This window comes from Chrysemys picta, chromosome 3, assembly GCF_011386835.1.
Source record: "Chrysemys picta bellii isolate R12L10 chromosome 3, ASM1138683v2, whole genome shotgun sequence".
NCBI lineage: Eukaryota > Metazoa > Chordata > Testudines > Emydidae > Chrysemys > Chrysemys picta.
The window spans coordinates 24495440-24511242 of record NC_088793.1 but is presented as its reverse complement, the minus strand read 5'-3'; the positions used below and the strand labels follow the sequence as shown (position 1 = coordinate 24511242).

The following is a 15803-nucleotide window of genomic DNA, read 5'->3' as shown; positions in this document are numbered from 1 at the left end:
GGAATGAAAAGCATAAGGTAAGTTGACAGGAGAGTTTCTCCCGTTGACCCAGCGCAGTGTAGACACCGCAAATGGTCGACCTAAGGGGCAAGCCTTTGCAATTTAACCACATCATGTGATCCCAATTTGCCAATGAACAACATTTTCAATGTTTCAGATTTGGTTCTGTCACTGCATCTTGACAAAATCATTCTAATAAACCTAATAGATGAGCTTTTTTCTAGGTAGCAAAAGGGAAGTAGCAGAGAAAGGTGTCAGCTCTGGAGTGGCTCACTGTGGCCTCAAATGCCATGGAAAGCTTGTTGGTACCTTGCACACCTTGGGGAAGTTTGGAACTGCCTAGGACCCATGTAGCAGAGCCAAAGTGTACCAGAACACTGGGTGTGTAGGTAGCTGAGGAGAAGTAGAAGTGTCAGGCAATTTAACCTGCATTTAGTACTTGACGTTGGAACCCCTAAGCTGTATCTATGGATTAGTGCTGTCTTTCTTGGGAACATTTTTGAGTCTAGGCCTGAGTCAATTTACAAGATGAAATAACTACAAACCACCATCTAATGTGACCTCCTGCATAACAGGTGGTAAAATTTCAGTCAATAATTCTTGAGTTAAGGTCAATAATTTGTGGTTGAACTAAAGAACACCTTTAAGATAACATCCAGTCTTTGTTTAAAGATTAAGTGAAAACAAATCTAAAACCATATGCCTTGGGAAACTGTTCCAACAATTGTTTTCCCTGTTCAAAATTTGCAACTTATCCCCAATTTGAAGTTTTCTAGCTTCATCTTTCAGCCATTGACTATTGTTATGATTTTATCCACATTAAACAGCCCTATAGTATCAGGTATCTTCTCCTGGCATATGTATTTATAGATCACAGTCAAGCTGCTTTTTATCCCTCTCTTTGAAAAAATTAGCAGATTGAGAGACTAAAGCAGTTTAGCATAAGATGTATTTTCCAGACCTCAGAATAATTCTTTGATGAACCCTCCCTAGCTTTTCTAACTTCACTTTTAAAGAAGTATGAACACCAGAACCAAGCAGTACTTGAACAGAGGTCTGAAATACTTTATACAGAGGGAGTATCACCTACTTATGCATTCAAATTTTTTGAGAGCCCTTTCAGTCACAGCACTGGACAGCGTTCATGTTCAGCTGGTTATCTACCATGGCTCATAAATTCTTTTCAGAGCCACTCCTTTGCCAGGATGAAGTTCTATATCCTGAAAATATCCTTCTAATTATGCGCCCAGGATTTTTTGGCCATCTCACTTTGTGGACTAATCTGCACAGGGAAAAAGCTGGAGCATGCGGTACACAGAAACTGCAAAAGCATGCAGACTTAACATGCAAGGGAGCGCTGCATTCCTTTTCAACACCCCATCCTGGCTGCTCCTGCAGCTCTAGGGCACTCCTCTACTTGGAGAAAGAAAAACCTTGGAAAGCATAGGAGTAGCTCAGGGCCGCCCAGAGGATTCAGGGGGCCTGGGCTCTTCAGCGGCGGGGGCCCCCGCCACCGAAGACCCGGTACTTCGGCAGCGGGTCCCGGAGCGGAAGGACCCCCCACCGCCGAACTGCCACAGAAAACCCGGAGTGGCAAGAAGCTCCGGGGGCCTGGGGCCCGCGAGAGTTTTCTGGGGCCCCCAGAGCAAGTGAAGGACCCTGCTCCAGGGGCCCCGAAAAACTCTCGTGGGGCCCCTGTGGGTCCTGGGGCAAATTGCCCCACTTGTCCCCCCCTCTGGGCGGCCCTGGAGTAGCTAGAAGCAGAGGCAGCTTGTAGAGGTTAGATGCTGTGATGGCATTCTGACTCAGTGGGTGGGCAAGTGAGTGTGGAAAGAATCTAAGCCAGACCTATCATTCTGCAGAGATAATTTTTACGAGGGGGAAGGAAGGGGAGAATAGGATGAGGGATATGAGCCTGTAGTGCAGCAAAGCTATACAGGGAATTTGGATGCAGAGAAAGAAGATGGAACAAATTATCCCAGCTGCACAGAACTCTCAAACAAAACAACTTTGTTGGGCTGGAGTTGCAGTTGAAAGTACATCACACATCTAAGAGTAAAAATCCACACAAGAACACCAAGGAGTCTGGTGGCACCTTAAAGACTAACAGATTTATTTGGGCATAAGCTTTCGTGAGTAAAAACCTCACTTCTTCGGATGCCACCAGACTCCTTGTTGTTTTTGTAGATACAGACTAACACGGCTACCCCCTGATACTTGACACAAGAACACCGTATGTTAACAAAACAAGAATGAGAAACCAAGAGAAGCTGAGTTACAGTAAAAGTAACTAAATGTTTTAAACTATGGAGATACACAGTTAAGGGTCACCCAAACCAACACAGCTTTACCCTACTAGCAATTAATTGAAAACAAGCCGATTTTTAAAACAAAAGCATTTTAAGTCCCTATATGAGTATCCTACTTTTTCATTTTTTGCCTCCTCGTACTAGCTTGTGATTGTTGGATAGCTGGTGACTGACATTGCTAGCATCAATTTTCAATGTATTTCTTTAGATATACAAGGAATTATTCTGGAACACTGTCCTGCTTGCCACCACAAAGAATTAAACTGAATGTGTGGAGAATTAAAATAAGTAGGAGGCATAATTGTGAACCCCTCAGGCACTGACTATGTCCATACAAATTATTTTAGTTTAAACATGGCCATGTATGCACAATAAATATTTTCACTGAAAAGTTCATAAGGTGGTGTTTTTTGTTTTTTTTTTTAAATCATGTGCAGTATTATTCTTCATTTACTTGACAGATTACAAAGATCTAGTGGGAGAGAGAACTGCAAGTTACATATATTATAAGAGAATCTGTTATGGACCCTGATCAATAAAGGATTTTTAAAATACTGAGAAAAAAAATTGCTAAATTTTAGGGTAACATTTTAAAAATATGTATTTATTTTTCACATTGTGATGGACATTCATCTATTAAGATATTTATTTAAGCAAGTTGATGTGATGTTTATCTTAAAAACGGCCTTAGTGGGCCTAAACAAATATTAACACTTCAAAGCATCAGCCAAGGATCTCTACATAGCCGCACCGAGCAACGCAACAGGACTTCTATGCCCCTATCTATAATAAAGTGGGTCTAAAACTGTATTTTTTGGACTGGTTCTCAACACTGTTAAAACTTCAGGCTAACTGGTTTAAAAATAGTTCACCTGCAAAGTGTGGATGAAGTAGCACTGTTTTTAAAGCAATTTCAGAAGACATCCCTACCTAGTCAAGACAAAAACTTTTCTAAGCGATAAGGAAACTACTGTCTCCCCTTACAATAGGCAGGCAAACTGCACTCACCCTGCTTCCTGAAACACGATTATAGCCTAAGAGTGGAGAGGATAACAACTGTCAACAGGACGGGGCCACGCCAGGACACCACCACACAAGGAAAAACTCTCCCACTCTTCTTGGGGAGCACTGAAGAGAAAACACTGTCAAGCAGCCTCCAGTATCAAAAAACATAGGTGCTACGGTAAGTGTACAATATCGGAATAGAACCTTTAAATAAACAAATAAGTCTTTTAGTGCAGGCACAAAAATGCTGACTAAAGTATATATTTACCTCAAAGAATTTCTGTATTACATAGTTTCCAAATACATCAGTCATCAACTGATATGCTGCTTGCAGAATCTCAGCAAATACCATCTGGCGCTCAGCTGGAGCAGCTCGTTCCAGCTTTTGCTGTATGAATCTAAGTGCAAGAGAAATTTATATGCCACTATATAAAAAAAAAGTAAAAACCTCAAATACTACAAATCACTACATTTATTTTGATGAGAAATCAAATCACTAAAATTAGGACATTTAGTTAAGACTATATTTAGAAGCAATACTTTCATTAATCGTTTTTTAAAATATAAATATAGACATGTTTCAGAATAACACTGATTATTAAAGTTCCAATAAAAAAATGGCTGAAGGGTAAATTGCTCTTGACGAATTCTTCTAGCAATTTGTTACCGTATCTAAGGCAGACAAAAAAAAGTTAAAAAAATGACAACTAAGTAGCTGATGAGGTACTGCTGAAAAATGTATTTGATTCCTGATTCCAGTCTTTTACCAAGGTCTTTTTGATACTTAAGAGAATTCCTAAAGTTTAGAAAGACTGATTCTATACTGAAAATATTTTTTACTTAAGAATTGTACATTTAGCTCCTTACATAACTTACGGTGAAATTCTTCCTAGTATGAAGGGAGGCTAGTGTAAGACTTTCTGCACTACTTAAATGTAGCTCTATTCTAAAAACTGTCTCTGTAAAAATGATAGATACTTCACAGTGGGGCAACCACAAGTTCACGTTAAAAATGAAATGCTTTAACTCAATTGATAAATGTTATTCCTTCAATTATAAGCTTCTCTACAACACTTACCTCGAACCATGCTGATCTTGAGAAAATTCAACTATATGTCCAACAAGGTCTCTTAGTTGAAGGTTAGGGAAGCGATTATTTCTGAAATCTTCCAGCAACCTACTGCGTCCAGAGGGCATAATATCAGACCTACTGTAACGAAGACGTGACGGAGGGAAGAGTTGGCTGCTGGAGCTAAAAAGACTGGAGGTACTCGTGGCACTGCGATACTTTGCTTCTGCTCCAGGTGCTGCAGAGATATAGCGACCACTACCATTTGTCAGCCCTCCTACAATGAAGCAGCTCTGTCAGTAAACAAGCTTTAAAGAAAGTAAGCAACAAACAGAACTGTACTAAAACTGTGTATGTTTTAAAGAAAAAGAAAAATTGTCTTTTTACTATTCAGTCACCTCAACTGAGATGATAGAGTTGGTTATATTCATAAAAGAAATAAAGCACACCCACCCACACCCCCTTTTTGTTTTTTAAGGGAAGGGCAGGAGGTAGAACTTTCATTGAAACAATCAATACAACATATGAAGTGCTGTATATCTACACAAATGTATAGGAACTTTAGAACTGGGTGGTCTCAGCCCAATGACCCATGGGCAGGTTTCAACTTCACAAGTGGCACTATCTCATACCCTTGGTTGGTAATCTCACAGTTGGCCAAAGATTTGAATAGGCCACAAAAATTGAACTATCCTTTATCCCCTATGGTGATACTCTAGTCAGTTATGACAAAGTGGCAGGGCATTTTGGGGCCCTTGTGCTGCCATTGCCTATGCTGTACCTGTTCTGTGGGGAAAACAGAAGACGTCAGTATCCCAGGCTTTGCAAGCACTATATGTATGTGAAACAAATTTTAAGATAGAACATTAAAACGGTTCTGCTTTAAATATCTTCGACTGTTTTAGGATTAGGTAAATTGAAGTTCATTTAGAAATGGTAATCGCTCCACTGGCTGCCAATCCTCGATCATATCAAATTATAGCTTCTCCTCAGCACCTCAAAAGCTCTAGATTACTCTGCCCCTCCCTCCTTATATATGAACTGATCTTGCTTTGTGTAGCACCTGTTTCCTGCGTGGCCAGTATTTTCACCTACAGCTGTCCGACTGTCGTCACCTCACAAACCCATCAGTATCATCTTCCATGTTGCACCCAACAGATATCACCATAATCGAGTACCAGGCAACATATATTTTAACTGCTACATTATGATATGTAAAAGGGATAGTGCTACTTTAATGCAAATAATAAATAATGAAAGTCACATTTCTACTTGAAAATCTTGTACATACTATACTGACAGACACTAAAAAAAAATAAGGGGGTGGGGTTGGGAAAGCTACATCACTTTCAATGTTTTCCCTGGAGTTAGAGAGGGAGACACTAACTCAGACCCTTATTAGTATCACAGGAGAGCAATAACCCTCCCACTTCCAACCCAAAAATCACTTACTCATTTTAAAAAAGGAATTTCAATGTGTGCTGTAAAGAAGGGTGTTCTATCAGGAAACAGATTTAAAAAAAAAATTCAAACTGACAGTGTCCTTTTAAGCCATAACCAAGCCTTTGATTGGTAATATTTTGCTAACCAATCTACTAGACCAGACAACCAAGTTATTACAGTGGGCTGGTAAACATTTATAAAGTGTCCCAGAATCTTTTTTGAATGGCCAGCTGAGATGTATGCAAAAGATTGAGATATATTAGTATATCTGGAGTCATTTACATTGCATTGGATAGCACAATGAGCTAAAAGGGAAACAAAATGTAAGTAATACTAATTGTAAAATAACTATTTAAAGGAATAAGTAGTTTAGGTCCCTAATTTGATCTATAACATCTCAAAATGATATAAAAAAGTGCTCTAGTCTCAAGGTTTTTTTTGTTTTGTTTTGTTTTTTTTTGTTAAAAATCGACTACTTTATTGTTATGAAGTTAGCTGCAAAATCCACATCTCACAGCTACCATTTATGTGATTTCCATTATCAATATTTCCAGAAATGGGCTGACAGATGATGATGATAATAATGTAAAGGGTATATTATTATTGTATAGGTCAAGATGGATTCAGAGAAAGTTTATGCAGTGAGACTTTTTTTTCTTTTTAAAACAGCTAAGGATTGAAAAAATCATGCTTTTAAATGTTATCCTTTTCAGCTCTAAGTAATTATAATTCAAGACTAAATCTCATTATTAGTTTAAGAATAGTGGAGTAAATCTAATGCCACAAAATTTCAGCACAGTTTGTTTAGTAGCAATGTGAGTGCAGCCTTAATACAACGTTGCCTCCATAAGAAGACTGGCAGGATTTAAAATTCATATTACTTTATTACACAAGTACTGTATTCTGTGTAAAGTAACAGGCTAGTTCTGAGTAAATGCGCCTATATTTTATGGATCTAATTAGCGCATGCACACAAAGATGGAATTGCATGTGTGAATTAGGAATAATTTAAAACACATACTTTTGAAAAACAGGGCCCATGAGAGCATAATCTGGGTATGACAATTTTTCTGTTTGTTTTAACTTTTTGGGTAAGTCATCTAACACAAGTGTATTAATAAATTTATATAGCAAAATTTCATCCTTAAGGATCTCAAAGCACTTTACAATTAAATTTTATTTGCAGAATTGTTCCTGGGAACAATTTGTTTTCTTTTTAATATTGTCAATGAAAGTATATACTAACTCAAAGGAAACAGTAACACCTGCTGAATTACCAACTCAAAACCCTGCTGAAATACTGTCTTGAGAACATAAAAATGGCCATACTGGGTCAGACCAAAGGTCCATCTAGCCCAGTATCCGGTCTTTCAACAGTGGCCAATGCCAGGTGTTTCAGAGGGAATGAACAGAACAGGTACTCATCAAGTGATCCATCCCCGGTTGCCCATCCCCAGCTTCTGGCAAACAGAGGTTAGAGCCTTCTATTCAAGAACTATCCTAGCTCTGTTTAGCTTCTGACATATGACAAAATCATAGCATAACTTGGTATGGCTGAAGACATATCTCCATCCCTCAATAGTTGATCAGCATGGAGAATTTGTCAAACTTCTAGTATTGTTCTGCTCTGAAACATGAAAAGAAAGAATGACTTCTTCCTTAAATCTGCTCTCTATTTGTATTGAGACACATCTGTTTATTTCAGTAGCAACTTAAAGAAATCTGTGCTACAGAAGTTACTGAAAAGTTTAAACAAAATATTGGGGAATACTGATTTGCTGATGAGGTGGTTAGCTTTGCTACTATAATGAAGTATTACATTGGAAGGAGTGTTCTAGCTTAATAATGAACGAAACAGACTGCAAATTAAAACCCTTAAAATAAAAAGTAAGAAGTCAGATATTTATTCTATATATTCTTGCTCATTGTGTTGACAGATACAAGGATTACTCAGCTTTGTACTTCTCTCATCTATTCTACTCAGACATTCTTAGTGCACAAAAAAATAACATGCAACCAATACCATCTGCAGAAGTGCATCTCAGCTATTTCTATAGTTCAGGACACCTTTCAGTTATACTCACGAAGATTTATTGTTTATAGCACTGTAAATTCTTCAAAACTGAGAGCTAGTTTCTAAAGTCCTTCTGGCTACCTTACTATGTCAGGTTTGTTCTACAAAAATTCAAAAACTTATTTATTTTGCAGATTCCGATACCAAAACAGAGGTCTAGTAGGCCAATTCTTTTAAATGAATTGGCCAACTGATACATAATGCATTGCTCCATTCATTAAATGGATTGGACAATGACTAGCTTTCAAAGCACTATCTACAAAAGTTTGCCAACTAATCTCCCAGGTAAGTTTAGAGACCGAACTATTAACAAGAAGAGAACCAAACAGGATATCATCTAGTACGAGATCAAGTGCACAGTATGCCTAATACGGTAAAGAGCACATTTATTTGTAGGGTGACCAGATGTCCCGATTTTATAGGGACAGTCCTGATTTTGAGGTCTTTTTCTTATATAGGCTCCTATTACCCCCACCCCTGTCCCGATTTTTCACATTTGCTGTCTGGTCATCCTATTTATTTGCTACCACTTCTGATTTTACACAAGGGAGATCTTCAGTATGGTAAAACAATAATTGGGCCAATACAAATTTTAAACAGTCCTATGAATATTAAGTAAACTACTACTATCTAACTTAGATAGTACACATTATTTCATGAAACAGGAAAAAAATGAAAAAGAATATTTAAAAAGTCCAGTATCACCAATTCCTTTAGATATCAAGAAAGCAGTTAATACTTATTAAATTATTTGTTCAAGAATTTCTCCCCAAGAAGTAAAACAGCTCTGCTATACAACAGCTGTTGTGTTTAAGTGTGGTTAACAATCTTACTTTCGAACATAAAAATACAGTACAATGATTAAATAATTAACACGGGCTTATTTATTTATTTTTGTAATAAGGGAACAGCCCCAGCGGATCCTCAAGTAAGAAGAGGTCAGCTCTATTTTTTATCCGCTCAAGGAAAAAATGTAAAGGACTCAAGTATATAAAGGTTTTTCATAATTTATTTTGTCTATATTTCAGAAATGAATTAAGTGCTTATGACGCCTCCACAGTCAAGGCGCTACACAGTACCCCACATGAGCTGACAGTGGGCCTCAACTCTCAACCAGACTGACCAATTCTTAAGGCCACCTCTATGGGAAAGCTAAAACAGCATCAGCAGTTCAGGTTAAGAAGCTTTGCCTGGACAACATGGACAAAGCATAGTTTCAAAACTTTGCTCTGGTCTAGAATACTTAAAACAAAAGTCGTCCCAGTGTTTTAAACATGGCTTAAAACCAGTTGGGCTCACAGTTTTATCACTGTGAGTGAAAGGATAGTTTAGTGTCTTGAATCATTCAATTCGCAGACTTTCTACTGAAATTTGGTATTAGAAAGGAGCTGTTACAAGCAACCAGCTTGTACTATGATGGCTTGACAATAGAGGACAAATTACTAAAATAACTGAAGTGAGCTTACATTTTGTCAAGTGGGAAAGAAAGGAGATGGTGACAGGAGATGAATGCTATTTTAAAATTTTAAATTTCTTGCAAAGGAGCAGTTGGTTGTTTAGGCTGTGTCAACACTATAATTTGCAGCAGGGTCTGACAAAGGGGGTATAAACCATGTATGTTTCTACCCACTGTTGCAGTAGTATGGACAGGATCAACTGAGTCCCAGCCACCATTTTAAGAGAACAGGAGTTAAATGTAGTTAATCCTGTCCATACCAGCAGCAGCACAAAGGACTTCAACACCAGATCCAAAGGGGGATTAGACCTGTGTTTGACAGGCATTATCAAAATACAGATGAAAACTGCAGTGCAAACACAGCCTTAAAGTATTGTTCTGCTCTGAAACATGGAAAGAATGACTTCTTCCTTAAATCTGCTCTCTATTTGTATTGAGACATCTGTTTACTTCAGTAACAACTTTTGCTACTTTTTGTACCTGACAGCACTACTGAGTCACCACAGTTTTCCAAGAGAAACAGGTAACTAAATTTCAACTGCAGGGCATCCTTTACGTTTGTGCAACCCCATTAGAGATAATCCGACTGAAAGAGTAACTGAATCTTCATTACTGTTAATTATGAGAGCTAAAAAAACCACAATGACTTTCGGATTTTAAGTTGATTTTGCAGGACAGGAAAACAATTTTACATGTAAACTGATCATATCTGATCTGGAAATGTTTGAGACAAAGTAAGCATGGAATCTCATGGTCCATTTTATAAAGTCACTTTTCAGAATACAGCTTTATGGTCTCTACATACTTTTTAGCCATTAATCCAATACACTATTTTAACAAACAATTGGGCTTAGCCCACATTGTCAGGCAGGCAGTCTAAACTGTTTAAATCCTGTTTAACTCAATTCTGCTGACCGGTGTAATCCTTGATACTGATGGCACCTATATATTTTTTCAAAACTGGAAAGGCTCCTGTTATTTAACACAGTTCACTAACCATACAGATTTCATCAATTTTATGGATACAGATAATGCCCCCAAATTTTGGATTTAAATTATAGCTTTCACTGTTAGTGAAAGCTCTAGTTAAGAACTACAAAATGGTTTTCATGATAACCCCATTGTCAGATGCAATTTTCTGAAAAGCTTCCATTTGGACTGAAACTTTCCGTGCATGGTCTCAGCCCAAAAGGTGAACTTTATAGACATAAAAAAGGTAAAAAAGGTTAAAAAAAATAAATCAAGTTGCTAAAATGTACCCTTACCCATTTTTTATTTAGAGAAGTCAGTATATAACCATAAAGTCATATTAAAGTGGGACACTAAATTGTAACTGTATTGTATATTTCAATTATGCTTAACACGAATACATACATCACTTATACATTTCTTGCTTCAAGAAATTTCTATTCCCCTAGAGCCTCAGTTCTCATTTCTTCCTGTTTTAATTTGTACAAAAATATAAAAGTGTACCAGGATTAAATTGTCTACTACCTGCATGGATGGATGACTGTGTACAGTAGTCAATGGGGCCAAGTGAAATTCATTCTAATAGTTATGTGCAATCATGCATCCAAATGTAGAAAACCACAAAAATTTACAGCAAAAAAGAGGAAAAGGCTTTATGAAATAACCCTGAATTAAACACATGATCTTCCACATATATACCTATTTGTGGGTTTGGGTGAGTGTGGTGTTTGTGGTTTTAAGATCAAGCCACCACATGTTCTTACTGGATCAAATATTTCTAGAACTATTGTTAACAAATAAATTTGAAAATAATACAGAGGGGCACCACAGAAAGAATGCATTATGGATCTATAACCACTTGATTTTCTTCATCTGCTTGGTGATAATCCTTGATGTACTGGCAAAGTAGCTGATCTCAAGACAACAGACTAATTGATTCAAAATGATCCTTCAATAATTTCAATATTGTGAGCTTTGCTTAAGTTTTTCTCCTAACATTAGCATATCAGGTGATAGTGAAAGTTATTTCACTATCAAACAATACATTTGCTCATATCAAAGGGTCCTCGATAAATATAAGTAGTACACTCAAATCACAAATAAGAATAATACACTTTTTCCTGTTGAACATAGTAGAAAGGAATATATACTACAAAAATTGAGTTGTCTTACTGGGCATCAGAACTTCCTTTCTACTTTTCAGATCTGAAGAGTGGTAGAAAATCAATTGTTGGCTCCATACTGCAAGATGCTGTGTGCTCTCCACTGTCACATCAATGAGAGTTTGAGTGCACTCTGCAACTTTCAGAACTGGGCCCTCTAATTAAAAAACTATTTGACAGCAAAGATAGCGTGACATCTTTTATGCAACATACAATATTTTACACATATAGAAATACATACACACATACAAACAAAAAGGGTTTTTATTTTGTTTTTACCTAAATGCAAACTGGATGAGGATCCATGTGATGAAAGTGATGGCGGTGGCGTAAGTGAATGTCCTGGAGTTTGGCTTGGCAGAGGCATGCCTATTGGACTTGGAGAGGAGGAAAATCCCAGACTATTGTAAAATGGCTGCCCTATGGGTGCTAGGCTGCTACTAGATCTTTTGTACAAGTCAGAGCTAGTAGATAGAGAATCTCTCCTTGTGGCACTACTACTTGCAGAACTGCCAACTGAAGAAGAAATAAAAAAACCCTAATTACATACAGTGTCAACTGAATAAAACCTATCCCCAATTACAGCTGGGCAATAACAGATGTGATCACAATAACTATAACAATTGTTATGATAAAGACAATTACTGTGATAACCGTACATGCTTTTGAATAAATCACAAACGGGTATAAACATACCACAGATAAGGAAGTATTTTAACTCAATGCCCAAATCTTTTTTGACATTTCACTTCAGACTTTTTACTGGTATATTGTAGTGCTATGTTTTAGTGTCCTGGCTTCAGGCTTTGGGATCAGTAGTCAGGAATTTCCTACACTATGCTTTATATGATTCAGTGGTGCTGAAAGTATTGCCACTAATATCTGCAAAAAAAAATTCTCCACAGGAAATAATTCAAGTTGGTGCCACTTGGTTTCAGGAAACAGGCTGGATAAAATAAAAGTATTTGCTTAAAAGCTGAGAAAATAAAATAACCAATCTCCTTCACTTTTGCCCCAGCTGCTACTGAATGTCTCTTCTTTGTCATACACCTCTTAGAACTGTGGAAACCAACTGGCCACTTTAAGTAATTCTGCTCGAGTCAGTTTTCAAATTCCCTGAGAGAATTGTTGGTTTTCAAAGAGAATATTTTGGATGAAGATCATAAAGGGGATTAAGCTGAAAAGAGGAGAAGCAGAGCACAGGATGGGATAAACAAAATAAGGTGAGGAATTGGGTACAGCTTTAAATAATATTGTGGCATTGCTTGAAAGTAAATTATGGACTAGAAGCTTAGGCTAAATTGTGTTAGTGAAGGACTGCTATATTGCCCAGTATTATCTGCAGGCTGATGACCATTCTAGGATAAATTAAGGGATACATATGAATCATCATTTTACAAACTAAAAAATTCTGTAATGTTATGTAATAGTGCAATGTTAAAACAAAGTTCCTGTTTTAATTTTGGAACATTTCTAGCACACTGGAGAATGTAACTAAGGCTGCTGCATTTCCAAAAATAATGAGCACAGCTTGAACTCACTTTGGCAAATTGATTTTTATGTCAGTTTAAAAAAGGACAGGATCAAAGCTGACAGTTTTAAGCTCTGACATATGTATAAATAATAGGTGGGGCTGGTAGCACTGCCTACTATGAAGGTTGCTTGACACTTTCTAGGACTGGTAGCACCATGTATTATAACAAGATCCTGCTTTTCAGTTGCTTTTAAGTTTAACCATTTGGGCTGAAACTTTCCTTGCTGCATTCCTGCCTCAAGCTGAATTTTTTGGAAATTTTCATTCAGAACAGTTCAGCCATTTCAGAGAGACTGGGGTTAGTGAGGAGTAAGTTTTACTTATGTTAAATTCTGGCAACTTTTAAGAAGCTCTAGTATCCCCATGGTTTGGAACAGAAACTTTAAATTTGGCTGGGGGTGGCCTTTGTGTCAGGGATGAGCCTTTTGCTGTCCCTGTAAAAACTGTCCAGATTTGTTCAAATGATAAGCCTTGGGGGGTGGGGGGGGGGAAGGGGAATAGTTTGCATATGCTCAGTAGAGACTAGAGTGTCAGCTAAAATCTCCAAAAAGTCTAAACTAGGCATATCCCCTCCCCCAAGACTAAGCAGGACTTTCCACGCAACTGCAGCTCTGGGATGTTGCATGCTGTGCCAGGGCTGGACACCAGAACTGATAGTATGGAGAGACTCTTCTGTGCTCTTATTGCCTTCTGTTGATGGGCCCAGGCACTGAATGGGACAAGAAGGTTTGGACTGGGAGCATACTGGGCAAGGAGAAAGAATCAAAGGAGGCCTGAGATCAGAGGAGATGCCAACGTGGAGACTAGGACAAGGAACTGGGGGGCAGAGACAAGACACTGACACTAGAAAAGGAGCCCAGGAACAGAGACATATCAGACAAGGAGCTAGGGGATGATGGGGCTGGGGGGCGAGGGGGCGGCCACAGAATGGAACTGGGACTGGCTGGGCACGGGCACTGGACAGAAGGAGCTGGGAGATATTAAGAAACCTGGGACGAGAAATGTGAGGAGTTGAGAATGGGTCTAAAGGTACCAACCCTGCTGATGAACAATATGGGTGTCTACTTGATGCAATATGACTGAATTTTATTTTTTTAGTTGACCTTTTTAAAAACTAAGAAATTGCATACAAAGAACTACATTAAAAGAATGTTATGAAGGTTGCAAGTGCAAGAATTCACAAGTCAGAAAATGCCAGAATTAAGGTTGCCTAATGTGGCCCCTTTGGGAGTATGCATTACAATACAATCTTTAATTACATGATTACATACTATTTTTTCCACTACCTTTTTCAGTGCATAGAGATGTCTTAATGAGTAGCTATTCAATATTTTGTTTTCCTCTTACTGTTCAATAGATGACCCCATATCTCATTTACTACATATAATTTCCTCATTGATTTTTCTGTGGCATTTCTCACTATAGTATCCAAGTGCTTCACAAAATTAATGAATTTATCTTCACAATAGCTCTGAGAGATGAGTGGGTGTATTACCTCATAGGCTTCAGTTGCAACTGTGAGTGCTCAGCATTTCTGCAAATCAGACCCCAAAGTCTCAAGTCCAGCACCAACAAACTGAGGAACACAATTAATGACCACCTTTGAAAAGTTTGATTTAAGTAACTTGCCCAGTATCACACAGGATCTCTGTGGTAAATGCAGGAATAGAACCCAATTCTCCAGGGCAGCATTCAACTGCCTTCACCATGAAACCATGTTTTCTCTTCCTGCATTCCTCTGCCTCACTACACATTTTCTAACTTCTACAATAAATGAAGAAAGGTTGTACAGACTCTCCTTCACTATACAACCCTGATTCATCCCCAAAAGCAGGTCCATCTAGTGCACTGAATAAGGTAGGGGTCCTGTGGAATAAATAGATCATGATCATGTAATTAAAATTGTAGCATAATGCATGCGCACAACAGGGCCAAATTAAGGGTGCACGAGCAACCTTAATACTGAGCATTTCCTAAGTGCTTGACTCTGCATCCTTAACAATGTTCTTTTAATGTAAGTTTGTGTGTGTAACTTATATACGAGAGCAGAGTAGTACAATTCATAGTCATCACAAGCATGCCTGCCTCTTTTTGCGCCACTTTGTTCCCCAGCCAGTCAGTCGGTTAGGATATTAGGTTTACCACAGATTTACTTTGGAGTGCCTAATTAGATTTTGTTTAAAATTTTTATTTTTACAGGGAAGAGCTACGTTTTTGCCTGTCAGTCTTCATTCTTCCCATTTAATTAGTACCCAGGTCTTGAAAGGCACTGAGTGGAGACAGAGAGAGAAGCTCTGTCAAGTCAACTATTAAGCAAATTCCCCTTGAATTTGTGGCAAGTATGCATTAACATCATTTTACAAGGAAGGAGTTGTAAAGTTCAGTTCAGTTATCAAAGCTGTTATAATTAGTATTTTTATCAACTATATAGCTTTTAAAAAAGGCTGTGGTTTGGTAGGTATCAACTATACGTGGCACAAGGGCACCTGAATATATTAGTTTTAGGTAGCAACTCATCCTAAGGGTTCCACTACACTTCTCAAAATACAAAACACCGACTGCTTCTCTCCTCATGAAGGGCTGCCCTGTCAGTAAAGTCAGCTGGGGTAACGATTGAGAGATTTCAGCATCTGGGGGCTGTGGCCAAGGCACCCGCTTCTATACAACAGAGGCTCAATCTGTTGATTTTCAAGACATGCTAGAAGGGTCATTTTTGCCTCAGTTGTGGGCCAATACATGGTTGACATTTATTTAAGTTGTGGGGTTGTCTTTTTTATGCTG

At 38.0% G+C, this 15803-nt stretch overlaps 1 protein-coding gene across 19 annotated transcripts in view; it reads right to left on the bottom strand.

The window, feature by feature from the left end:
* Positions 1 to 15803, bottom strand: part of PUM2 (pumilio RNA binding family member 2) — a 113504-nt gene that overhangs the window by 13839 nt on the left and 83862 nt on the right. For 13 of the 19 annotated variants that reach the window (XR_010599390.1, XM_065587621.1, XM_065587625.1 and 10 more), the window contains 3 exons: positions 11768 to 12004; positions 4393 to 4660; positions 3583 to 3712 (listed from right to left, as the gene is read on the bottom strand). Coding sequence is in view for 18 of the 19 variants with exons in the window: in XM_065587621.1 (XP_065443693.1) it covers positions 3583 to 3712; positions 4393 to 4660; positions 11768 to 12004 (635 nt within the window). In the remaining variant the exon portion in view is untranslated. The remainder of the gene's footprint in view (positions 1 to 3582; positions 3713 to 4392; positions 4661 to 11767; positions 12005 to 15803) is intronic. The other 6 variants (XM_065587629.1, XM_008163067.4, XM_065587626.1 and 3 more) reach the window with 1 other exon arrangement.